At 45.5% G+C, this 25,301-nt stretch overlaps 1 protein-coding gene across 1 annotated transcript in view; it reads left to right on the top strand.

The window, feature by feature from the left end:
* Window positions 1–25,301, top strand: part of LOC119179138 (uncharacterized) — a 48,223-nt gene extending 22,922 nt beyond the window's left edge. Inside the window, exons 7-10 of the mRNA XM_075869476.1 lie at window positions 15,023–15,277; window positions 16,206–16,299; window positions 19,585–19,724; window positions 20,893–25,301. Coding sequence (XP_075725591.1) covers window positions 15,023–15,277; window positions 16,206–16,299; window positions 19,585–19,724; window positions 20,893–21,097 — 694 coding nt within the window. The 3' untranslated portion in view covers window positions 21,098–25,301. The remainder of the gene's footprint in view (window positions 1–15,022; window positions 15,278–16,205; window positions 16,300–19,584; window positions 19,725–20,892) is intronic.

Here is a 25,301-nt window from a genome sequence, read left to right as displayed (position 1 = left end):
GTAGCATTGAGATTGTCCAAAAGGTCAGAAGCTGTATGCAGCTGTGGGCGAGGAGACAACTTGAGGATGTAAATAAAAGAAATCCATGAATGGCTGCGGATGTCTTAAGCTGACGCAAAAAATCATGACCATAAAACTTGAAGCTGAGGTGCTGTCATCCTCGAACTCTAGGCTCGTCCTCACTCAGTTCAGGTGGGGTTGCAAGACAGCTTCGAGCAGCGGATGTGTTTTTCAGCGCTGATGCGCACCCGTGCATGCATGACGACAACCTCATAGGAGCGACTAGTGACACTGGACGCGACCCTGTGTCTGATATAGCAATGCAAGCAAAACCAAAGCTACTGGAAACTGTCAGAGAAGGCCACTTCGACACTTTCAACATGTGGCGGACCTTCATAAATGTTTTTTGTAGAACAAATTTTCCCTGGATCCAAGGAATGGCTATCTATTGAATGGCTGGCATAAATTTCTGGCAAATATTAATGCTCAACATAGCGGAATTGCGAAGCCGACACTTTAATACAATATTTGGCTTGTAAAAATTATTTTCATTACAGAAGTTCGATGTTACTGTAGCACAATTGCAAGGGGCACGCATTCCTGTCAAGTTCACCAGTCTAGTGCATTTTTCCAATAACACACCCACATTTGTTCGTGCAAAGGTCTGTCAGAAATCACTATGTCGCCAAAACGCGCAAATGAAAATTGATTCTGAAAGTTTAGTGGCCGTTTTAACTACGAGAAATTGCTGGGTGCACGCGAGAAACAAATTTACCATGCCAAAACTGATGATCCAAAGGTGTCAATCACCGGTGATCGATTTGAATGGGCATGGTAACGAAAGAGTTAACCTCGAAAATGGTTTTGAGACAATCGATTTTTTTTTGGTAGGTGTTTTCACTGCGTATCACACCCTCATTGTATTGAAACCACCTTTGCAGGGGTTATATGCCAGCTAATATACATTTATTTTTTCATCTCAAATACTTCAAAGTTTTCAGTAATTTAAATAAAATCAAAGCACTTTTGATTACTGTTATATTTGTTGGAATATTCAAAGCAATTGAATATTTGCACAAGCCTACTTACGATGTTTCGGGCTCCATGAGACAGCATACAGAGACGCTGAGCTTATACTTCTGGTCACAATCTGACGTGCAAGGTGTGAGCTAGTGTGATGCTTTGTGTAATAGAGATCAAACTGGAGAATACAAGCAGATTGGGTGACTTGGTGGGTTTCCATGATCAGTGCTGCATGTGTCTCATCTCTCCTGTGTCTCAGCGTTGTTTTATATTTTTATTAGAGAGATCACTGTGTCACTTACACCAAGATAGATAGCTGGGTCACTTCAAGGTGAAGCATGGTGAATCTTGTGGTGCATGAGAAAGACAGAGACAAAGAAAAAATTGATGGGGCAAAGTGCATAGTGCCATCGTCTCTTTCTTTGGCCGCGTCTTTTTCAGGCACTTGATGTTTCGCTATGTGCAGGGGTGTAAGTGCTGCGCCATTCTGCGCCAATTCGACCTGCTGTACCAAGCTGTGCCTGAACGGCAATCTGCATGCGCAACGCCAAAGTTAGTTGAGTTTTATCATCGACTGAGCAACACGTATGGGCTACATGAAAGACGCAACCGTGTCCTTATTAAATTAGTTCGGTCACGTTGCACTTTGGTTCATGCATGAATCTTGTTTTGGTGGCGTTTGTGTGCATACCTCATAATGCGACTTTATTTATGTTTTAACAGCAAAGCTATTAGCCGAACCATACAAACAGAAAAGAAATCAATTTCACTGGTGAAGCGATGACAGCAACAGGAAGAATTGGTAATTTTGTAATGGTAACGCCGCACGCGCTGTTTTATTCCTGTTTTTGCTGCCGCATCATTATGCGTATAACACTGTCCTGCGTAAACGGCACCCGAATGACTGGGAACATTCTAGATAATCTTAGAACCTTCCGATGAAATTACGTGCACAACGTGTACATTAGAGCTTGTTCTGCAACTTACGCAGCCGCTAGCGATAATGCTGGAATCTTCAATGGCACATGTAGAAATGCGGACGCACTTTGCTGCATGGCAGATTATCAACGGACGATGCTGTGTTTGCTGCTGTCGGCCTCCACGTATGACAACAACGTCATGCGCATTGTTTGTCGGGTAATCGAAGCCGCCTGTCCGGCTTGTCTTTAGCCACCTGTTTTCGCAACGCTCGGCTCTGACCAACAACTGCCATCAGTGGCGTTCATACAAGCTGTGGTGAGGCAGGAGTTTGCGAACCTCAGCCTTCCATCAGTGTGACGCGGGTTCTTGTTGCTGATTTGTTTCTCCTGGTTGAGCCCCGGAGAGTTTTTCTAATAAGGACAAAGCCGTTTGCTTAACAAACAACACCTAAACATTTACTGCAGAACTGAAGCAAAACTCAAACACAAACTACAAGAAATGAGTAGCTGGCTAAAAGCGGGTTTTAGAAGGAAAACAAACATCTAAAGTCCCGAAACTGCCGACGGAAAGTCACAGCTACATGATGCAGTTCTGACGCGGTGATTCGGCGGTGCAGGGAAGAGAGCAAGTTCGATCTCACCAAAACGTTGCTGCTGTAATGGTGGCGACGGCGTGTACCGATGCTCGCTGGCGGCGACGATGGAATGGGACTCGCTCGGTGATGCCTGTGGCGGCCCAGATTCGCCCGATGAGGTGGCTGGTTGCAAGGCTCAGGCCCGTGACCCGAACTGCCGTTGCTGCACCCGCACCGGAATCTGCAGGCCTTGGTCTCGACCGTTGAGGCAGCTCGCCGTCCTTGGAAGGCGTTGTCCGGAGGTCCAGACCGGGTGAAGTCCAGAAGGCTCAGGTCTGCCACCCGACTGCCTGTCTTCAGCTCCCAGCTGTGACCTTCCTCTTGCCTCGTTCACCTCGAACTCCTAGCTCTTTTGCCCTTCAGGATTGGCTTCCTCTGGGGCACACTTGTCTCGTCCCGATTGGCCTTTCAAAACTCCGTGGTGATCAGCCATTGGCCCTTGTTTGCTTTATGGTCTTGGATGCTTGCGCTCCACGCTCTCACGTGTACCGGTCCTCGGCGTCGTCGTTGTTCAGGCGACCCAGCACGTGCACTCGGTCATCCTTTAATTTCGCGCACTTTTCAATCATTCACAATTACGCGCACCAGTCGCATCACCATCGCATCACAATGGCCCCCTTTCGAAGAAGTTTTTTCCCGTTGAAAAACTGTCGTTCGATGCGCACCACACAAGCTATCACAACACACCGATGGCACCACACTGCTTCTTCGTTGACATGTCTCACGTCGAAACACCGAGTCCACAGAACGTAACATTCAACTAACAACAATAAGAAAAGTTTTTGGAACATTCAACTAACAACAATAAGAAAAGTTTTTGGCAGCAACTAAGAACAGTACAAATACAGTCATTAACTCCAGTAACAGTCCACCACACAAGCATAACCTTGTAATAATAACACACAGAACATATTCACTGCAACCTACTCATGTAGTCGGCTCCAACATTCTCGGATCCCTTTATATGTTCTACGTGAAAGTTGTACTCTTGCAGTACTAAACTCCACCGCAGAACTCTGCTGTTGAGGTGTTTTGCTCGAGATAAGTACTGCAACGGTTGGTGATCTGTTTGAACCGTGAAATATGTCCCATATAAAAATATGTGGAACTTTTCCACTGCCCACACCAACGCGAGACACTCCCGCTCGATTGTTGAGTAGTTCTGTTCTCGAGGCAGTAGCTGACGACTGGCGTATTTTACCGGGTATAAAACACCGTCGTGCTCTTGCATAAGGACTGCACCGATGCAAGAATCGGAGGCGTCACTGCGGAGTACAAATCCACGTTTGAGATCCGGAGCCTTTAAAATAGGTCCAGACGCCAGAGCTTGCTTTAGTGTTTCGAAAGCTGTCTGCCCTTCAATATTCCAATTGATCTTGTTACTCTCCCTTTTCTTTGTCATCTCTGTCAGAGGCAGTGCCTTCTCAGCGTAGTGAGGGATTAGATCACGATAATATCCTGCCAAGCCAAGAAACGAACGTAGTTGTTTCTTCGTAGTGGGTAATGGGGCTTTGGCGATTTTTATGATCGTGTCCTCTACCGGCTGAATTGTTCCATCTCCCAGTCGATGACCCAGGAACACAATCGACGTCATTCCAATCTCCGATTTCTGGGGCTTAATTTTGAGTCCTGCTTCTCGAATCCTATTCATCAGTTCACTCAGAGTCTGCATGTGTTCCTCCCAGGTTGTCGTAGCGACGAGAACATCATCGATATAATGAACGACGTTCGGGATGCCCTGAAGGAGACGTCTCATTAGCCGGGTAAACACTGCGGACGCTGTTTTGATACCGAATGGCATATAGAGGAAATGGTAGTGTCCCGATTGGGTGGAGAATGCCGTTTTTAGCCGGGATTCTTTGTCCAAGGGCACCTGCCAGTATCCTTTCGTAAGGTCAAACTTGGAAAAGAATTTTCTAGTGCCGATCTCTGTAAACAATACATCCGTTCTCGGAATTGGTTCTGCGTCGGAGACCAACACATCATTGATGCGACGGAAGTCGATGCAAGTACGGTAACTCTTATCGGGCTTCTTCACCAGCACCAATGGTGAGTTGTAAGGTGAGTCGGACCTTTCAATCACTCCGAGTCGCAGCATTTCTCCGACTTCTTTCTCAACTACCTCTTTCATTGCGAATGGTAACGGATATTGTGGAGTGTTGATAGGCTCGGACGTTGTCAGTTTAAGACGACACTCTAACAAGTTTGTCTTGCCGGGGACTTCGGAAAAGACGTCTTTATGGGTGGCTAGGAGCTCGTCAATTTCTTCCCTTTGTCTATTCCTGAGGTTAGGACCAAGCTTGATAGCTTCAGTACCAAAGCCCTCAGTAGCTTTAAAGGTAGGCACTGGCGTGTCTGTCTCTTCCTCTTCCACTACAATGAAAGATGCGGACTGGGGTGATATTTCTGGAGGACGCTCTTCGTAGCGTTTTAACATGTTTATATGGAACAGCTTGGTAGTATGTCCCATATCCAGCCAGTAGTCAGAGTCACCCTTCTTTCCTGTGACCCTGAAAGGTCCTTTCCAATGCATCATAAGCTTGTTTTCCGTCGTGGGAAGTAGTACGAGGGCGCGGTCTCCAACCTTTAGCCGACGCATCCGACTTCCCCGGTCATAGTATTTCTTCTGCGTTGTTTTAGCTCGTGACAGGTTTTCTTGTGCCAACTGCAATGTTTTTTCTAGGCGATCTCTGAGATCCAGGACATACCCATATGTTGTCTTCACTTCCTCGCTTTGATTGTCTCCGGTCCATAATTCTTTAAGTAGACTGAGAGGTCCTCGAACATTTCTACCGTAGATCAGCTCAAAAGGCGAAAATCCCAAGCTGGCTTGCGGGACTTCCCGGTACGCAAACAGGAGTGGGGCTAATAGTCGGTCCCATGTCTTGGGTTCCTCTTGGCACAATTTACGCAACATTTGCTTTAGTGTGCCATTAAATCTCTCCACTAAGCCATTACACATGGGATGATAGGGTGTGGAGCTGAGATGCTTGATCGCCAACAAGTCATTGACCTCTCTCATTAGCTCCGATGTAAAGCATGATGCCTGATCACAAAGTACCTCACGCGGGAACCCGATTCGAGAAAACATCTCTACCAGTGCCTCGGCTACTGTGGCTGAATCGATGGATGGCAGGGCTATTGCATCTGGGTATCTAGTAGCGAAGTCCACTAGTGTTAGTATATATCGATTACCCATGTGTGATATTGGCTTTAAAGGCCCGATAATGTCCACTGCCACTCTTTCGAATGGGGTGTCTATCAAAGGCATTCGACCTAGTGGTGCCTTACCAACTCTGCTCTTGGGGTAGGTTCGTTGGCATGCGTCACAAGAGCGCACGTATCTCCTCACTGCCTCTTGAACTCCTGGCCAGTAAAATGATTGTAGAACACGATCAATCGTTCTTTTTATTCCTTGATGCCCCGACATCAGGGTTTCGTGCGCCAAAGTAAGCACTTGGCTGCGCAATCTTTGGGGCACTACTACTTGTTGAATCACCTTACCAGATGGTAGGTGATAATAGCGGTATAGCAGCCCCTTTTCTATCTCGAACGAATAGGACTTTGATCCTCCCTGTAGCCCTTGACCTACTTTACTCCTGCAAGAATCTAGGGTCTTGTCCTGTTTTTGAGCGGCACTAAGATCCTTTCGGGTCGTCTTCAAGGTGGGTACATCGATTTCAGATGAGATTGACCGTTGCTCTCGGATTTTGATACCAACCACTGAAGACTTCAGGGTACCATCCTCTCTATCTGCTCCTTTTCCACTCGCTATATAGTTGGGGTAGGTTTTTACCGGAATCCTTTCCTCCCACTTGGTATCGGGGTCATGGACTTCACGTGAACCTGGTACATTTCCGACGATAAGGTCGTAGAGTGGGTTTGTCATGCATTTGACAATAGATGTACCAGAAAAATAAGGTGAATGAATTTCCACCTCCGCCTCAGGAACGATGATGCTACTGCCATCGGCTAAGAATAGCGTAGCGGTAGTACCTATGAGGGCTTCATCGGGTACCAGAGAACGACGCACCACCAGTGTATTGCTACCCGTATCCCGCAACACTGAGACGGTTCGGCCAAAGATTCGGCCCTGTAACACGGGCATTTTGTGTGTGGCAAACTTCGGGTGAGTATTCACGGCGCCCGCCATGTCCTCTTCTTTGTCCGGTGAAAGCTTCACTTCCGTTGAGTGCTCCTCTGGCGACAAAAGACATGACGTCTTGTTGGCTGAACCGTTCTTCTTTGAGCAAGTTTTGGAATCATGCCCCGCCTTCTGACAATATCCACAGAAAGGTTGTTTTGACCTTGATCGGCACTCCGATGCCCTGTGACCCATTTTGCCACATACAAAACAACGTACTGCTCCTCTCTCCGAGTAACTACCACTTTTTTCCGTATTGCTTTTAGATTCCACTTTTTCTCGGAAAACTAACAGGTTGACTTGCCTCTGAGCTTCTAAAAAGTTATCTGAGGCCTCGGCCATGTCCTCTAGCTTGTTGAAGTTCTTTTCTCGCAGGAAAAGTGCCAAACGGTGATGACAGTTTCTTAAGAACTGTTCGGTAACTATCAAGTTACGAAGAGCCGAATATTCTTTTCCGGTCCTCGACATTTCGACCCAACGATCGAAAAAACTCAGTAGCCTAGTTGCGTACTGCTTGCCTGTTTCGCCGTCCTGTGGCTTGCTTTGTCGGAACTTTTCCCGATACCCTTCGGCCGTAAAACGGAAACGCTGGAGCAACGCCAACTTGGCTTTATCATAATCGAGTGAATCCTCCGGCGAAAGTCTTCCAAACACCTTTAAGGCTTCTCCGCTCAAACATAAACTTAAAGCTGTGGCCCATTTGTCCCTAGGCCATTCTTGACCGATGGCGACTCTCTCGAACCTTTTTAAATAGGCGTCCAAGTCGTCCCGGCTTTCATTAAATCCCGGTATCAACTTATGAGGATTCACGCTGCATGAAACACTCCTTTCTTGTGCTGAGCCTGGTGCTGAGTCAACAGTTCTTGTCTCCACACGGCTACTCTCAGCTTCGGCAAGTCTAAGACGCAGTTGCAGGTTTTGGTTCTCTAATTCCAGCTGCTCCTTCTTTGCGCGTGTCTCCAGTTCGAGCTGTTTTTCTTTTTCGCGCGTCTCGAGCTCAAGCTGCTCCTTCTTGGCCTGCGTCTCCCGTTCCAACTGTTCCTTTCGGGCTTCTCGTTCCGCAGCCCGTTCCTCTCGTGCTCGTGCCTCCTTCTCCTCGTACCATGCTTTAAAATCCGCCCCATCAATTCCCATGCGATCCGCCAAGGCCATTAGCTCTCGCATATTCGACATGATGTCAACCGCGTCAATAAATGAAGGTGTCAAACCAACGGCTTTGTCCTGTCGCTGCGGACGCCAGTTTGAGATGCGGGTTCTTGTTGCTGATTTGTTTCTCCTGGTTGAGCCCCGGAGAGTTTTTCTAATAAGGACAAAGCCGTTTGCTTAACAAACAACACCTAAACATTTACTGCAGAACTGAAGCAAAACTCAAACACAAACTACAAGAAATGAGTAGCTGGCTAAAAGCGGGTTTTAGAAGGAAAACAAACATCTAAAGTCCCGAAACTGCCGACGGAAAGTCACAGCTACATGATGCAGTTCTGACGCGGTGATTCGGCGGTGCAGGGAAGAGAGCAAGTTCGATCTCACCAAAACGTTGCTGCTGTAATGGTGGCGACGGCGTGTACCGATGCTCGCTGGCGGCGACGATGGAATGGGACTCGCTCGGTGATGCCTGTGGCGGCCCAGATTCGCCCGATGAGGTGGCTGGTTGCAAGGCTCAGGCCCGTGACCCGAACTGCCGTTGCTGCACCCGCACCGGAATCTGCAGGCCTTGGTCTCGACCGTTGAGGCAGCTCGCCGTCCTTGGAAGGCGTTGTCCGGAGGTCCAGACCGGGTGAAGTCCAGAAGGCTCAGGTCTGCCACCCGACTGCCTGTCTTCAGCTCCCAGCTGTGACCTTCCTCTTGCCTCGTTCACCTCGAACTCCTAGCTCTTTTGCCCTTCAGGATTGGCTTCCTCTGGGGCACACTTGTCTCGTCCCGATTGGCCTTTCAAAACTCCGTGGTGATCAGCCATTGGCCCTTGTTTGCTTTATGGTCTTGGATGCTTGCGCTCCACGCTCTCACGTGTACCGGTCCTCGGCGTCGTCGTTGTTCAGGCGACCCAGCACGTGCACTCGGTCATCCTTTAATTTCGCGCACTTTTCAATCATTCACAATTACGCGCACCAGTCGCATCACCATCGCATCACAATCAGCATGTCCCTTGACTCGCCCTGAAGTCCCATCTTACTCCCCAAGACACGCTCGCCGTTTATTTCCAACTATGCTCTTCCGTAACTCTTCGGAACGGCGGACACCCAATGACCGGCCTATTTGTTTTTCCTGCCACCAGCCTGTGCACGTTTCTCGCTATTGCCGCCATCGTTGGTCAAACCAACCACGTCAGACCTTCTCTACCTCTGCGCACATGCACCCTACGACCCCTTGACGTTCAGCCGCCACACCCTTCAATTTCTATTTGTCGTGATCTTACGAGCCTTCCACTGACGCCCCTTTGTCCGGTCGCCGCTACACTGACGCCCCTTCGTTCGGTCGCCGCAACTCCCGCTTCCCGTCGCCGCTATGCCACCAATCCCGCTCTCCGCCACCTCGGCGCTTTTCGTCGTCGAGCTTCTCTGGACGACTGCAGCTGGAAAACTAGATATTGCAGCTTATAGCCTGCTCATAGCCTGCTAGATATTGCAGCTCAGCACCACAGCCTGCTTGAAGTACAAGTGGACCTTGTTCCTGTGACCGCTCTCATCGAGACAGGTGCGCACCTGTCTATTATGAGCGCTTCTCTACGCTACCACTTGCAAAAGATTATGACGCCGTCTACGACGCAAGCAATCCATGTTGCCGATGGCGGTCGTGTACCAGTAATCGGAATGTACACTGCTTGTGTCAGCAACGCCGGTCGTCACGCCATGGTCCTTTTTGCAGTGCTAGCCTGTTGCCCTTATGACCTCATACTTAGCCTTGATTTCCTTTCGGCACACTTGGCCTTAATCGACTGTTCGTCTGGTATCCTCAGCCTCGATCTTCCAATCTTCGCCGACTATTCTGCAAAGCCCACCAGCCGCTTGATCCCAGCCACTTTTGTTCGCCTGCCACCTCGAGCCGTCACGTACCTGTCTTTGTCATTGGCCCCTCACGTTCCTGACGGTGATTATATCGTTACGCCGATTACTGACATTCGGCTGACGCGCAGTGTTACTGTGCCTTATACCATCGCGACCATAGCGGATCACTGTGTGTTCCTTCCACTCCTTAACTTTGGTTTCACCTCTCAAGTGTTGCCTTGCCCAGCTAACTGCCACAACAGACGACGACGTCAGTGTTGTCACTGTATCTGCTCCTGATCGAAGCGCAGTCTCGCGGTCACCCAGCTCAGACGATGCTATTTTTCGAAACATGATTGGATCGGAGCTTGTGCCTCACCAAGCTGACGCTCTCTGCCAGGTTTTGACCTAATACAGTGACATTTTTGACACCCACGATCGTCCCTTGGGCCAGACTAAAATTGTCACTCACTGAACTAACACTGGTGACTCTGCGCCCATTCACCGTCGGCCATACCGCGTGTCATACCGCGACCGAGCGAAAAGTGATTAAAAAAGAAGTGGCCAAAATGCTTACGAAAAACGTAATCGAACCATCATCGAGCCCTTGGGCATCTCCCGTGGTATTAGTAAAGAAGAAAGACAGCTCATGGCGTTTATGCATTGATTATCGCCACCTCAACAAAATTACCAAAAAAGATGTGTACCCTCTACCATGCATTGACAATGCCCTCATGGGGCCACCTTCTTTTCATCTCTCCACCTCCGATCTGGCTACTGGCAAATTGCTGTAGATGACATGAACCGAGAGAAGACCGCCTTTGTTACCCCTGACGATCTTTACCAATTCATGGTCATACCCTTCGGTCTCTGCAACGCTCCAGCGACCTTCGAGAGAATGATGGACCCGTTCCTACAAGGATTTAAATGGTCGACATGTTTGTGTTACCTGTATGACGTGATCATTTTCTCACCTACCTTCGCAAGCCACTTTGAACGCCTTTTTACCAATCTATCCATATTTCGACGGGCCAGCCTGCAGCTCAATTCCTCCAAGTGCCACTTCGGTCTTCATCAGATTACCGTGTTGGGTCACCTTATTCACGCTGCCGGCGTTCGACCAGACCCGGCAGAAGTACGCGCTGTAACAAACTTCCCAGTCCCACGATCTGTCCATGATGTTTGCAGTTTCGTGGGCCTCTGCTTCTACTTTCGCCGGTTCGTGAAAAACTTTGCGGCACTCGCACGGCCACTCACTGACCTTCTCAAACAAGACGTCCCATTTTGTTGGGGCCCTCTTCATGCTGACGCCTTCTCTCAGCTAATCACCGCTCTAATCACACCTTGACCTTCTCAAACAAGATGTCCCATTTTGTTGGGGCACTCATCAAGCTGACGCCTTCTCTCAGCTAATCACCGCTCTAACCACACTTCCTATTCTTGCACATTTCGACCCGGATGCTCCTACACTGTGTTGGCTTTTTTTCTCTGAAGGACCTCACTGGACGACTTGGCCGTTGAGAATTACACCTATAAAAGTATTCTTACTCGGTTGCTTACAAGTCTAGACGTCTCCATCTGGACGCCGATTGCTTATCCCGCTACCCTGTCGATCAGCCCGACGAATCAGACATCAAGCCTAGCCTCAGAGCCATGTCAATGTCCCAGTTTCTTCAGATTGGTGATGAACAACATCGTGATATCTTGAATCTGCTCCAAACCACGCATCGCTTCACATGTACGTCCTCCTGAATGGCACACTGTACTGCCGGAGCCTTCAGCCAGATGGACCTGAGCTCCTTCTTGTTGTGCCGAAACATTTGCGTTCAACCGAACGGCACAAGCTTCACGATGAACCAATTGCTGGTCATCTGGGTGTATCTCAGACGTACGACTGTGTGCGTCGCCGCTTCTTTTGGCACGGTCTCGCCAGGTCCGTTCGTCGTTACGTGTCCTCCTGTGATAAATGCCAATGTAGGAAGCGACCTACAGCACCCCTGCAACCTCTTAAACCGATCTCCATCCCGACCGAACCTTTCTTCTGTGTTGGTATAGATTTTCTTGGTCCTTTTCCCGAGTCCAAATCGGGCAACAAGTGGGTCCCCGTTGCTATAGATTATGGGACTAGGTATGCCATCACTCGAGCGCTCCCCACCAGCACCACTACTGACGTTGCCAACTTTTTGCTCCACGATGTCATCCTACACCATGGCGCTCCTCGCCAATTACTAACGGATCGCGGCCGCGCATTTTGTTCCGAGTGATTGACGACCTTCTGCGCTCTTCCTCGATGCAGCACAAGTTAACCACTTCATACCATCCCGAAACAAATGGCCTTACCAAACGCCTAAATCGTACCATCACAGACATGCTCGCGATGTATGTGTCTCCCGACCACCATAACTAGGACCTGGCGCTACCTCACCTGACCTTCGCGTACAATTCTTTGCGCCACGGCACCACTGGTTATGCACCCTTTTATTTGCTTTATGGCCGCGATCCGACGTTGCCACTCGACACCCTACTTTCGACCGCTACAACACCGTCAACCGAATATGCGCGCGACGCTATTGCTCGTGCTGACCACGCACGTCAGATCGCCCTCTCTAGACTTTCGGCTTCGCAGGCCTCTCAGAAAGCCATCTATGACAGCCGGCATGTTGACGTTCACTTCTCACCTGGTTCTCTCATTCTCCTGTGGTGCCCAGTTCGTCGAGTTGGCTTATCAGAGAAGCTGTTGTCTTGCTACATGGGTCCTTACCGTATCATTTGCCAGGTAACCAACGTCACCTATGAGATCATTCCTGCATCTGAGACCACAAGCTTGCCTGCAACCACACCCAGTGGTGTTGTGCACGTCAGCAGGCTAAAACCTTACCACCTGCCTTCTGAAGACCGTAAATAATGTGCACTGAGATGGTGCTTTTACCACCGGGGGGTAATGCTACGTATCTGACATATCACTGTCAGAACAGGACAACGAGGAAGTGGTCTGTCGGTTGTGCGTGTCAATATAGATTCTAAATAGACACACCTCATGTCATTTTTACGTAACAATATCAAAGTTCACCGCTGCTGCTCGAGCAACCCCCACCCTTTCCCCTGCGTATTTTCATGCTCGTTCAAGATGGGCGGTGTGTTTCCTCTCTGCTTGCGCATTCGACGGCAGGTCTAACACATGGTTGGATGCTGTCATGTGTGCCCTCCGAGCCATGGAGATCAGCTGCCTTGTTTAATTTATGCTTGATCAGGGCTCATCATCCCAGCTTGTGCAATTAATTTTACATGCGCGTAAAATGTATGACACGCGGGTATGTTACCAACTCGTAGTTTATGCGGAACATAGTGGTGACTGCGAAAACCCATCAAGTGTCCATATATTTTCTATCGTAATAAAAAAATTTCACTTAATTGCCTAGCAATGGCAGTGCGAGCCCTTATAAATTTTCTCGTAGTTCTCATGTCGGCTGTGGCACTTCACTGACCGGAACATAAGCTTTTTACATTTACTTTTATAGAGCCCTGTGGGTTTAGTGTGAAGATAACATGTCTTATATTAGTTCATCTCTAGTCTTGAGTTGCTGTTCATGTTGGATGCCGTGTTTTAATCACCTTTTGAAAATCGCAACATTTTAACATTTATTTTTTTGTTTGTCTGAGGTCTAGTAGCTGTCCTTAGCGTGACTAATGTTTTTTATGTGACTTGCTGTGCTTTGAGCTGTGATGTAAAGTTTAATATAAATGCCAGTTTGGGGTAAGTTTGGTTACTTGATCAGCATTGAATGCTTAGTAAAAGCCGCTGAAATTTTTAGTGTTTATGAGAAAGCAAAAGTTTTAATTAATAGTGATGTCTGACCTGAGAAATCTGCTCCAAAACTAAATTTTGATGCTCCAGAACACGCGTTTTTGTGCTCTAGAGCTCCTCCAAAACTCCCCTGTTACTGCTTCAAAGCTACTCTAAAACCGTATTATTCCTGCTCCCAAAGCTGCTCCAAAATACAGAAGCCTGCTTCCACCCCTCTATGTATATCACCCTCAACAAGCCTATTCTTACATCCTGTGAAGCATGGTGCAACATTTGTGCAAGTCTTTACCCCTTTCATGCCAGGTGTTGCGAATGCACGAGATACCGCAAAAATGCTGACTATGCAAGTCCCGAAATGTGTTCAAAGATAGTCTTTTCAAGGTTCGATTTCGAACATATCTCTGTATCGAGCCACCTACTGGCTGAGGTGCCTCTTGTCGCGAATTCACGACATACCTAAAAGTATGCATCAAAGTTGCATTTCAGACAATTTAACTGCAGAGTTAAGTAAAAGTTGATATTTAATGCTGAAAAATGAAAAACAAATTTTTTTGTGGGGGTGGTTTCGTAATTCAGGAATTAAAGGACTAATGAGCACAACAGTGCGAGTGTTTCTGTGCAAACAAAGTTGCATGCATTCGTTACACATCATGAATTTTTTCGAGTGGGTGCTAGTCTTATTTTTGTCTTTTGTTTCTCTATTTTGATATCATCGAAGGCATTTGAGCAGCAGTCAAAACACGTAGCCTTGATTGGGCTGTTATTTGGCATTTCATCTGGGTCCTCTGCTTTCTCATTTTGCAATGATAGCACTCGAACTCAATGGCCTCAAAATATGTCTTGAAAGACAGCACCTTTATTTAGGAGATACCCAATGCAAAGAGAGTTACACTTTTTCAGCAGTGAAATTTATTGACTTGCTTTCGTTAGAAGTCCACTGCTTGACAAAACTCTTCTTGTAACCGTGTGCTTCCCAGACGACATGAGTTCCTGGTACTTGTGCAAAATCTAATTGCGATTTCATTGATGTCAAGACAGCTGCAGGTTCACAAATTTCAAGCCCTTCTGATATCAAAATGGTTTTATTTGTGAAGCAGGCATTGTACTTGGAACAACATGCTGTAGTTATACAAAAAAGAACTGAGTAGATATTTCTGGTGAAAATCGGGACTATGCACCACTGAAACTGAAAGTATGACTGGTGCGCAGTGAGTGCTGCTCGGAAAACGAGTAGTGATTTGATGTGGGGTGCAGTCAAACTTGAATGCACAGGTAACTAATATGTATAAAGAAACCACTCTTAACTACAGCTCGTTGATCAGACTGTGGCCCCGTGGTGTTTTTAAATTTCTAGTGGGGGGGGTCGACGCAGTGTTCACTAGTAAATTAGCAATTGAATAGAGCACACACACTTTGAGAAAGTGTTCTATTACAATCGAACAAATATTGCCTTAGTTCAAACCAGTCCTTGTTTTCCTCTTTTTCTTCTTTCCTGCTGCTTTCACAACCAGTCTCCTCTCACCAAAAAGAAGCCAGCGCATCTACCGTATAGCCAAGCTGAGCCAAGAGAGCCGGTTTGCTACAGCGCTGAGGACCAAAGGCGGAGCAACACTGTTGCGCGTTCATCGGCTGCTTCACCTTGACGGAGAGCTCGGCGACAAGACCCACGTCCTGGGACGCACGTCCAACCTACTCGACTCGCTGGTCTGTGTTGAAGGACAACCCGATGCGCTACTTGGGAACTCCGCGAATATCTTTTACGTGTGGTAAGCACACCTTTCATTTTGTCCTAAGGAAAGAAGTGTAAATTTAACAGCTCATTCTCTTTGGTAGATACAATATTAATTAAAACTAACAGACAATGATGCCAAGAGAAGTATAGGGGATGTTAATAGAAGCAGTTGCGATGTAGATGTATGCCTTTTCTAGTATTTACTGACCTGTATGTCTTTTCTAGATATTTACTGAACTTTCAAATGTCCTGAATATGTCGTTGCAGTGGAAACTTTGGTAATTTGGCTATGTAATGAATGTTGCTTTAGAAGTTTTGTTGAACAGTAGAATTTATTTCAGTTCAAGCGAAGTTAAGCTCTTGCATTAACTAACCTTCGGTTATAAGTCGTTTTATGCTGTAAGGGTATCAGAGAAATACAGTCGAACCCCTTTATAAGAGACACTGATATCAGAGACAGATGGGTATAAGAGACACCAGTGTGCCTACAATAAAATATGCATTGATAGAAAAATGCATACGAGGTGCCCTGCTTATTAGAGACATCCCTGATAAAAGACAAGAACTGCTGCTTGGATCATGCCTCTTGCAAAGGGGTTTAGCTGTATTCACAACGAGCAGTTCTATTCAGGAAAGTTCAAGAAGCAGGCAAAAGCAGCAATGCCGAAGTTGCTAAGCCACTGTGGTGTTAAAACAGCTCACTGCTTGTCGATATTTTCTTTTACAAGTTCGCGACTTCTCGTGTGTTTCGTGTAAAGATGAGTGCTAGTTGTTAATCAAGTCAATGAGTATCTTTCAAAAAGCATCTTCCCTGAGCAAGCTTAAAAAATTAATGCCACACTCTATAGGTACCCCCCTACCCCTCCGAGTGTTTTGCTCCCATGAACCATTTAGCAACCTTAAAAGTTTTACAGACTTTACTCCCCTGGTGTCTAAATTTATGATGTTTTTAATTTGGCCAGGGACTGCAACAGCCGGGCACTGGTCAAGAAAATGATCCATGAACCGGATGTGTTCACTGACTTGCACCGTATCTCCTGGTGCTCTTCTGACCGGGTGAGCTGAGAGACTGTGGCATCGGCGTCTTGTGCGATTGTTTTTAAGTGCGCTCGCGCACGAGACAGTTCGCCGGGCTGAGTTTATTTGAAAGTGACGGAAGAGCGGATTTGTGGGAACGTTACGTGATACATTTGTCAGCTGTTTATTCGGATGGTGGTAATTAGGATGCGCATGTTTATTCGGACACATGTGCGGCATTGCCCCTTGTAATGGTGCCATGTTTAACCGCAACGTATCATTTAGACGCTCTATGGCATGCCATTTGATTTTTCGTGCTCTGGTAACCTGCTCAGGTGTGACCTGAAATACCGCAACGAGCCGAGCGAGTGATGATAACGTTCGCTTGGTGGCAAGCACTGATAGGGTGTGGTGTGGCTCTGTTTCTGGTAGGTGGCTCTGGTTTGGTGGATCTATCTGGTAGCAATGGCTGCCATGTTAATTTTGACATGACCTGCCCTGATTATGACTTCACCGTGTTGTAATAGTGCCAAAAATAAAAAAAAATGGTTTGTAACTAAAAAAAGGAGACAGAAGCTACGGTTGTCTTCTCTTAGGTTACCATCCATTCTTTTTTTTTTTGTTTTTGGCCTTACATCACAAGGCAGGATGAACTAGATTAACTTACCCTGCTTCTGCAGATATATGACTTGCCCTAGTCTATTCTTTATCTCGCAGTGTTAGCTAGAATATATTTTACTACTGATTGTTTTTGGTAGTGCATACTTATTCTTCAATGAATTTTTTTTGCATGTGTAGAATTTCTTGTTCATATTTGTCTGAGATAGACTTAATCTGCAGAATCTAGGGTGTAGTTGTTTATATTGAACTCACTTTTGCTGGCTGATTAAAAAAAGAAACACTTGGTTATGATGAGTAACCTGTAATGTTGATTCATGTATGAATACAGTCGACGTCTGATTTCTCAAACGCCCGAAATTCCGGACATGCCTGGTTTCCCGGACTCACCTTTAGCGCCGTGAAGTTCTCCACAAAGTCAGCGTATTGAAAAGTCGAAAATTTTGGACGCTTATAGCCTTACTTGTCTATCCGATTTTCCAAAATTTTTGTCGCTAACCGCAGACTCGAAGTCACCATCAACGCCATCATTTTAGTTGTTTTCGTACCCCTCAAACCCACAATTATCGCAATGCATGTGCGACCCATGGTGCGACTAGTAGCACCGCCCCACTGCTGCTGTGCGTTCGAAACCGCAATCGGTGCAGTTTAACACACACCAATCCATTGCCAGCCGTAGCTTAGTCAAACCTGTGGTCAAACCTCTCTGTGTTTGTTCACGTGTTCTGTCAACTCTACAGTAGATTGTGCGCTGCTGAATGCTATCTTCAGCATTCACGTTTTATCTGTTTGGCGCTGCGCTTTTCATCAAGAAAATTAGCCAAGAGAGCCGTATCGCTCGGAGTGGACAGCATGTGTGACGAACTCCCGTCCTCGGATGTTGCCTTTGACGATCCGCACGCTGCCACCGTTTCGACTCCAGCCGGTATAACCTTTGAGGACTTTTCGACACTGACAAGCCTCAAGCTTTGTACCGAATTGGCTGATGACGAAATAATTTGTTGATTTACTGAGGATTCCAAAGACTCCGACACCGAGATCGAAGAGGCAGCACCTACACAGGCAACGAGCTGGAGTTGACACGAGCACTGATCACACTGTCGTCGGTGTACAGCGACAGCATGAGGTTGACTGAAATTGAGGCAGACATCATCGTGGGCAAGCAGAATGCCGTGCAAAAGAAAATAAGCGACTGTTTTGGGCCAAAGTGTTGACCAATGAAGTAGTGCTGGCCACGTAGGATTTTTAAAGACGATAGTCTTTCTTCTTGGTGTACTTCGACGGAGAAATTTTGATTTGTGTCTTTCTGTCCATCTGTACATTTGTCTGCTTGTCCGCCGTAACGATACCCCAAACGGCACCAAATGATACTCCAAACGGCCAACCTCATCCGCAGCGCCCACCAATACTGCTCAAGCTTCAGCGTTCATACTTGTGTGATACTCAATTAAAAAACAATTATTCTGCATATCTGAGGTGCCATAACACATCATTATTTTGTATGTGTGTCTTTATACTAGAAAAGGCATGGAAAGTAACTTTAAAGACCATGCAATGCGATGCTCAAAAAGGCAAGTGTTTCCAACGCTTTGCTATGACGACACGGTGGGTGGCACCGGCCCATCGCTTTGCGTTCTACACCTTATCAGCTGGGCGCATACGCCTTCCTTCATTTTCGAAAATAACTGCCAGATGGCTCTCGTTTTGTTCCTTCATGCGCTCGTTCGCCTTCGCTGCACGGACCGAGACTCTCTAATGCAGCACTTCCAGAATACCATTCGCCAATTTTCTTGCGCACAACATCAAATAAACCTTTTGTTAACTCTCTCCAGATGCAAGAATATCATCTTTCAACAACATTTGCAGTGAAACATGCAGATATGGGCCCATTTTTTTCGTTTCCTTTCGTTTAAAAATTAAGCAGCTCTTTTCAGAGCCACCTAAATGGTAAATTCGGAGGATTGCAACGAGAATCTTCGACTCCTGCGATGACGTTCTCCGTCAGCAAGAAATACCTGTAATAAAAGGTGTGTTTTTGCGTGCATTTGTTTTTCCGGACATTTTAATGGTTCTTTGAGGGTCTGGGAAATTGTATGTTAACTGTGCCAATCATTAATTTACTGCTTGCACCATTACACTCATTTCTTTCACAGTAAAATTATCGTTAACATTAAGGCCATCCATTACGTTTGCTTGCAGTGCCTGAATGGTAAGATGGTTCTCAGAAAGGGAAACTAACAGCCAACTGATCTTAGCATCAAGCCAAAGAGAAATCCATACATATTTCTGGAAAATCTATGTGGACTTCTTGTGGCTTTGTGCGACAAACAGATGGCTGTCAATTTCCATTTCTTAACTCTTCCACCACTCCGCAGAATTTCGCAGAAATGATTTGCACAGATAATTTTCTGTCACTCCACTCAAAACTCATTATAACAAAGTGGCGTCTTACACGAAAAAAGGTTCGTATCCTAAAATTGGTTATGAAGGTTTATTCCTAACACATTATCTATTGCAAGTCTATTTATTTACTTCGTTATATCCAGGTTCATTATATTGAGGTTTGAGTGTAGTCGTTTCCCTCACATTACCATGAATGGATGAGCAAGCGGCTTCATTGGCCACTTTGACAGGTGTGGTGCAATTAAATAAGAAAGATTGCCCCTTGATTCTTCGTTCGTCTTCCATTGTGCAAATGCCTTGCAGGGCCTGCTGTTTGTGCTGATGCAGTCCTTGGATGAGGTGGACACCACGCTGGTGGCGATGAACCCATTCAGCTGTAAAGCAGAGCCGGTTACAAGCTTGTCCTGGAAACTGGCTGCTAAACAACGTACTGGAGGCTCAAGGTACCGGAAAAAAAAAATCATTTTGGGCGACCACCTAGTGCTCCCATGCAATACTAACTCGAACCGCAGGGCTTATCCACGAAATCCTAGCATGCTCCTTGGGATTTACTAACGCCGTACCCTCTTTCTTCTCTAACAGAATAGTGTAGTGGTGCCCAATTTTTAAGGCATCCTCAGTAATTTGAGTGCCTTCACAGTAATGCCTTGTCAGGCTGTTTGATGCTGCCTGCCTCGTTGAATCGCTGACCACGGGGCTTGGCTGCTGACCTGAAGGTCGTGGGTGCTATCCCAGCCACGGAGGTTTCATTTCAATATAGGTAGAATGGTAGAGGCCCATGTACTGTACGATGTCAGCGCACGTCAAAGAACACCAGGTGGTCGAAATTTCCAGAGCCCTCCACTACAGCATCTCTCATAATCACGTCAGGGTTTTGGGATGTGAAAACCCAGTTATAATTATTATTAGGCTGTTTGACACTTGGGGCGGGGGGGGGGGGGGGCAGAAACTTGTGCATTGTAATGTGCTGCGAGTTTTCCCCTCATTGTGAAACGGCTTGTGCATATAAAAAATGTGTAAAAAGAAGTGAAATTTTGGATGTCATAATTTTTTGCAATCTGGTTTTGCTTTTACTTTGTTGTTGTGCGGCCAAGGGCATGCAACATTTTGTGAAGTGCTGATACAAAATATGGGAAATCCCGACTGTAATGGGGCACAGTATGTGTCGTTTAATTGGAATGTGTGCGCCTGTTGTTTTCTGTTACAGCGTCTGTACTGAAATGCCCAATAAGTTTGCTGGAATTTTTTATAGACCTATTTTAAATGCGACTACGTTAATTTCACCCCCCTCCCCCCCTCCTAAAGGTAGTGAAAAGAATTGCATTAACTTTTTGGGTCTTTGTCGTATGCCATGGTACCCGGGAAGTCCGAAACTCGAATGTTGGTTTTATAAGCCGCATAATTTTTCACTAAAGACAGGTTTTATGGTCGCGAGATTATACAGTACTGTCTTTAGGCAAGTGACCTACCTAGGATAAGTTCAGATTCAAGTAATGTGCAGCGAGCCATGTATATTTGCAGCTGCGAGCGACACCACCAGATAAACTGGTGTTGTCACTCACAGTTCCAAGTGTCAGTTTGCCCACACTTGGAATTTAATCTCTCGTGCAGGTCGTGTAGTGCCCAGGTCAAAGGTCGCTACGTGGCTTGCGTCGCTCGGGGATACGGCGTGCGAATATGGAATCTCTTCACTGGCAACCCTGTGGCCAACATGTGGTATCGTTGCTCAACAAGTGTGGCCATGGCCGAGCTCTCCGGCTCCATGGCGTGCGTTGTCGGAACGGACGACGGCCGTGTGCTCTTGTTTTCTTCCTAGCAATGTGCTGCGCCTAGGCCTTTTTACAACGTCTCATGGTGGGAGAAATGCGTTCATTCAGCTCGCTCTCCGAGGCAAAGTTCCTAACGGGGACGGGCTAGGTAAGGTATGTGCAGGTGTAGAGTGCATAACATCATTTGAATGCCCTTTATGAACAACTGTGAGTAGCAAAGCTGTGCACTTTACTATTTATTGTGTAATATATTTGTACATAGTTAAGCACTGCATGTGTTTTGTGTATACCTCTGATGCATTGCATTGTTGTACAATGATGTTTGTTGGACCACAGAAAAGTGGGTCGCAGTTGTTGCTTGCCACAAGCTATACGTGTTTGGTGTGCACAAGTTCTCTGTGTACTGTGTGCACATTTCATAGGTATATTTAGTGTTATTTGAGAGGGCAGCTAAATCTGTTTGCACTTATGTACATATCAGGAGGCTTCGCTAAAAACAGCGCTTTGTTAAAGAATTTTCAATGAGAATTTTGATATGTAGTGCAATATTGGACAAGCATATTTTTGCTGACTGTTTTACTAGAGTGTGCAAACTTGGTGGCAAAAAAAAAAAAGAAAAAGTTTTTCTGCATGAAAGAGTGAACAGTGGATCTAGTTTAATTATTACATGATTTAAAAGTGATGTGTGATACATGAGGTACTGTTGTCATCTTTCTTGCGTTATCTTGTAGTTGCGAAATTGTTTTTAGGCTTTCCAAGTCATCCTGCAATTACAGCGAGGCTTCCCGGCAGAATGCAACAGCGTCACAAATTGATGATATTTCTCATGCAAGAGATAAGCGCCTCGAATTCAAAGGAAGATGTCTGCTTTCCCAGAATAAAGTAGTGTTGGAAGCCAAATTTGTTTGTCTTTTGCCCTATTGCTCGAGTCTGCGTTGAAGACATTCTATGAGCAACTTGAATCTTGATGCCTAAGAACATGAACTCTGGATTTTATAACTTGGTTGCTTTTGGCAGTCTCAGCTCTGCCGCCAAGTTAGCAGAAAAAAAGAAGAGAGCTCTACGCTCACACGTTTGCTGTTTTCAACATAGGCTGTGGCACTTGCATTGAAATTGGCAAGGCAAATGGTAACCACACGTAATACTTGCAAAGCGAGTACATAATACTCTCACATTACACCAGTGACCTTAACTATGATGAGGGTAACTGCATTCATTGCTAAACTCGGTGACTGTAGTTTCACATAGAACGGCGGCATGTCCACTAACTGCGGTTGTCCACCATCCGATCTTGGGAGACCTTGGTCTAGTGTAACTGACATTTGAATGGGCAAAACATTTTGCCCATTCATCTACTGAGTGCAGCGCCACCACTTGCCAGATACCTAGCCAAAAAATGTACCTTAAATTGAGCCTTACACAAAAACCTTTATAGTAATGAAAACCATATTAATCATTCTGGGAGATAATGGTACTGCTTTGCGCACAAGTATTCAAAATGTGCACCTTTGCTACAATCTGTTGCAGTCATTGCTACGAAGTAAGTTAATGTGCACTAGGTGCTATTGACATGTGAATACTCCGCACAGCTGCCCTGCAGGGAAATTAACCAGTTGGAGTAGTTGTTTCCAAATGGGGTCACTAAAATAATCCTATCATTCAAATTTCGTATCACTATGGAAAATTAGCATGTGACAAAAGGAAGCTGGGATACAATCACACTTATTGCTATTATGGCTGTAGCAAAGTCATGAATAGCTCTGAGTAATTGCGAGTGAAGTTTTTAGGTATTAACGTTTGTACCTGCTCTCGTAAATATATGGCACTGCTAGTGAAAAAAAAAAAGGCATGAATTGTAGTCAGCATTCATTCATTCTTTGGCCATCAAATGTAGAAAGCAACAGTGCATTGTGAGATGGAAGCACTATTTGCGAAAGAAAAATCTTGTTGAAGTCTGGTCACAGGGTTGTATTGGCTAAAGTTTGCAGAATGACATCTGCTCGGCAACAAACCACTTTTGAGACTCGAGAAATTGTTTAGAAATCCATATTGCAATGGAGAATTCTCATTTTTCTTGCCTCAGTATCATTGGGTGGAGTACAAATCGTGAAAGAATGAAAAACTGTGCAGACAAAACTGAGATAAAAGATACAATCGAATACACTGCCACTAACTGTTAGCTGATAATTCTGTGTAGTAATAGCAGCCACTTAGAAGCATAACCGTAGAGACTAAATGTAAAGACTGGACTTGTGTAAGCTTCAAAGTTGGGTTTTGTTTATTGATGATTTTGGATGTGCCTTGATTGATTGGCTGTTGGTAAAGAAAGAAAGCCTCAGCTCACGAGCCGAAGTGCTGATAGGCAGATATGCTCCTTCGAGTGCCCTCACAAACCAGCTGCTTTCTAGAAGTATTGGCTCTGGATACATTTCTAATTTTTTCATACTTTATCGCGTGAAGTCTTCTTGTTACGGACCTTTTTTGTTTTTATATTCTTGTCACTTTTTGTGCGAAATACTGCTTACAAAATGATCAAATTTTGTTAAGTATGTCCATTAAGTTTAGTTTGCAGTCGTTCCTTCCAAAGAAACATCAGTTAAGTTGCAAAAGGAGCATTAGTGAAATACCAAAGGGTCATTCTTGCTTTAGTGTCCCTCTGAATACCCATATTGATACGATCAGTTTGGCTAGCAGCACTCTTACTGTTGGCTGAAAGAATTACATGTTTCATCCTTGTCAGCTATTGCTCCCCCTCACGGGACACTCCCATAGAGGCATCATGCCGTCTCATTTTTTTTTTACATTTGATTTGTGCTGCCTTAAGGATACGACTGTTCTTGGTTGTTAAGTTGTGTGCCTGTATTTCTACCTCATGGAACTGGCATATTTCAAGCGATCTTACATCCTGTGATTTTCATGTTATCAGGCTGTTTCTGCTGTGTTTCTCAAATGTGAAAGGTGGTCACACGACATAAATGTGCTTACGTAGCAGTTATATCCCGCTGTTCAGAGGAACATCTGATTAACATATAGGGACTGGCTACAACTCTGTTTAGATGTGAAAACCTCAGCACTAATATTTTATAATATTGCACGATTTTCGTAGTAACAGTCACATAGAACACAAACATACATTTGTAAACCCATTTTATATACTTAGATTCACCATGTTTTAATCATGCTGAAAGATGTTTTGTTACATTGTTTTGCATCTTATACATAATACATTATCGTTTGTTATATTGAGGTTATACCTCTTAGTTGTGTAAGCCTGTCACATTAAACACAATCTCCCCTCAGTACTTAATGCATTCAGGTTGTACTGGCTAGAGCACAGATGGCATGTTTCCTTTAATAATGTCCCATACTGTACACAATGACAGCCATTTGTATGCTAGGACCTCAAGGTTAATGCATTGTGTCACCTAACCAAGCGCCCCTGCAGTAGTGCTGAGTTGTTATGTTGAATGTGAGCTTAATTTGTTTGTCGAGTTGCTAATGTAAATTGTTCATCTGTGATGCTAGAATACATAATGTTGATTAAATGTAAAAAATTATGTCAAAAGTGTTGTATGTTCTCTGATTATCTCACTGTGATTTGGTTGTGTGAGTATGTGCGAAGTGTGCTTTAGCACACATAGTCTGTTACATGGCCTCGCCGCGGTGGTCTGGTGGCTAAGGTACTCGGCTGCTGCCCCACAGGTCGCAGGATCGAATTCCTTCTGCGGTGGCATTTTCGATGGAGGCGAAAATGCTGTAGGCCATGCATGTGCTCAGATTTGGGTGCACGTTGAAGATCCCCAGGTTGTCGAAATTTCCAGAGCCCTCCGCTATGGTGTCTCTCATGATCATATGGCAGTTTTGGGACGTTAAACCCCACATGTCAATCAATAGTCTGTTATATGATGTAGATCTTTTCAGCAGTCGTCTTATTGGAGTTGGTGACAGCAAGGTTCGTCATTAAAACTCCTACTAGTTTTTATTTTACTGTGTATAATAAGAGTTCTTATTATTTCATCAAGCAGTTACTGAGAGCGACTTTTGAGAAAATAAATGAAAGAATGTGCTTGCCGTCGAGGGCTCGAAAAAAAGTATTGCTGATCTGCTTTTCATTATAAAGCTATTTTGGTGTTTACGAAAACTGTTTCACTACTATAACTATGATGCACTCTAACAAATTCACAAGGCAGAACTACATTCTGTAATGTTTTCTGTAGATGTACCCTGATTAAACATTGTTACTTTACGGCA

This window comes from Rhipicephalus microplus, chromosome 7 (assembly GCF_043290135.1).
Source record: "Rhipicephalus microplus isolate Deutch F79 chromosome 7, USDA_Rmic, whole genome shotgun sequence".
NCBI lineage: Eukaryota > Metazoa > Arthropoda > Arachnida > Ixodida > Ixodidae > Rhipicephalus > Rhipicephalus microplus.
Note: the sequence above shows the minus strand (reverse complement) of the source record. Positions and strands in the feature narration are given on the sequence as shown.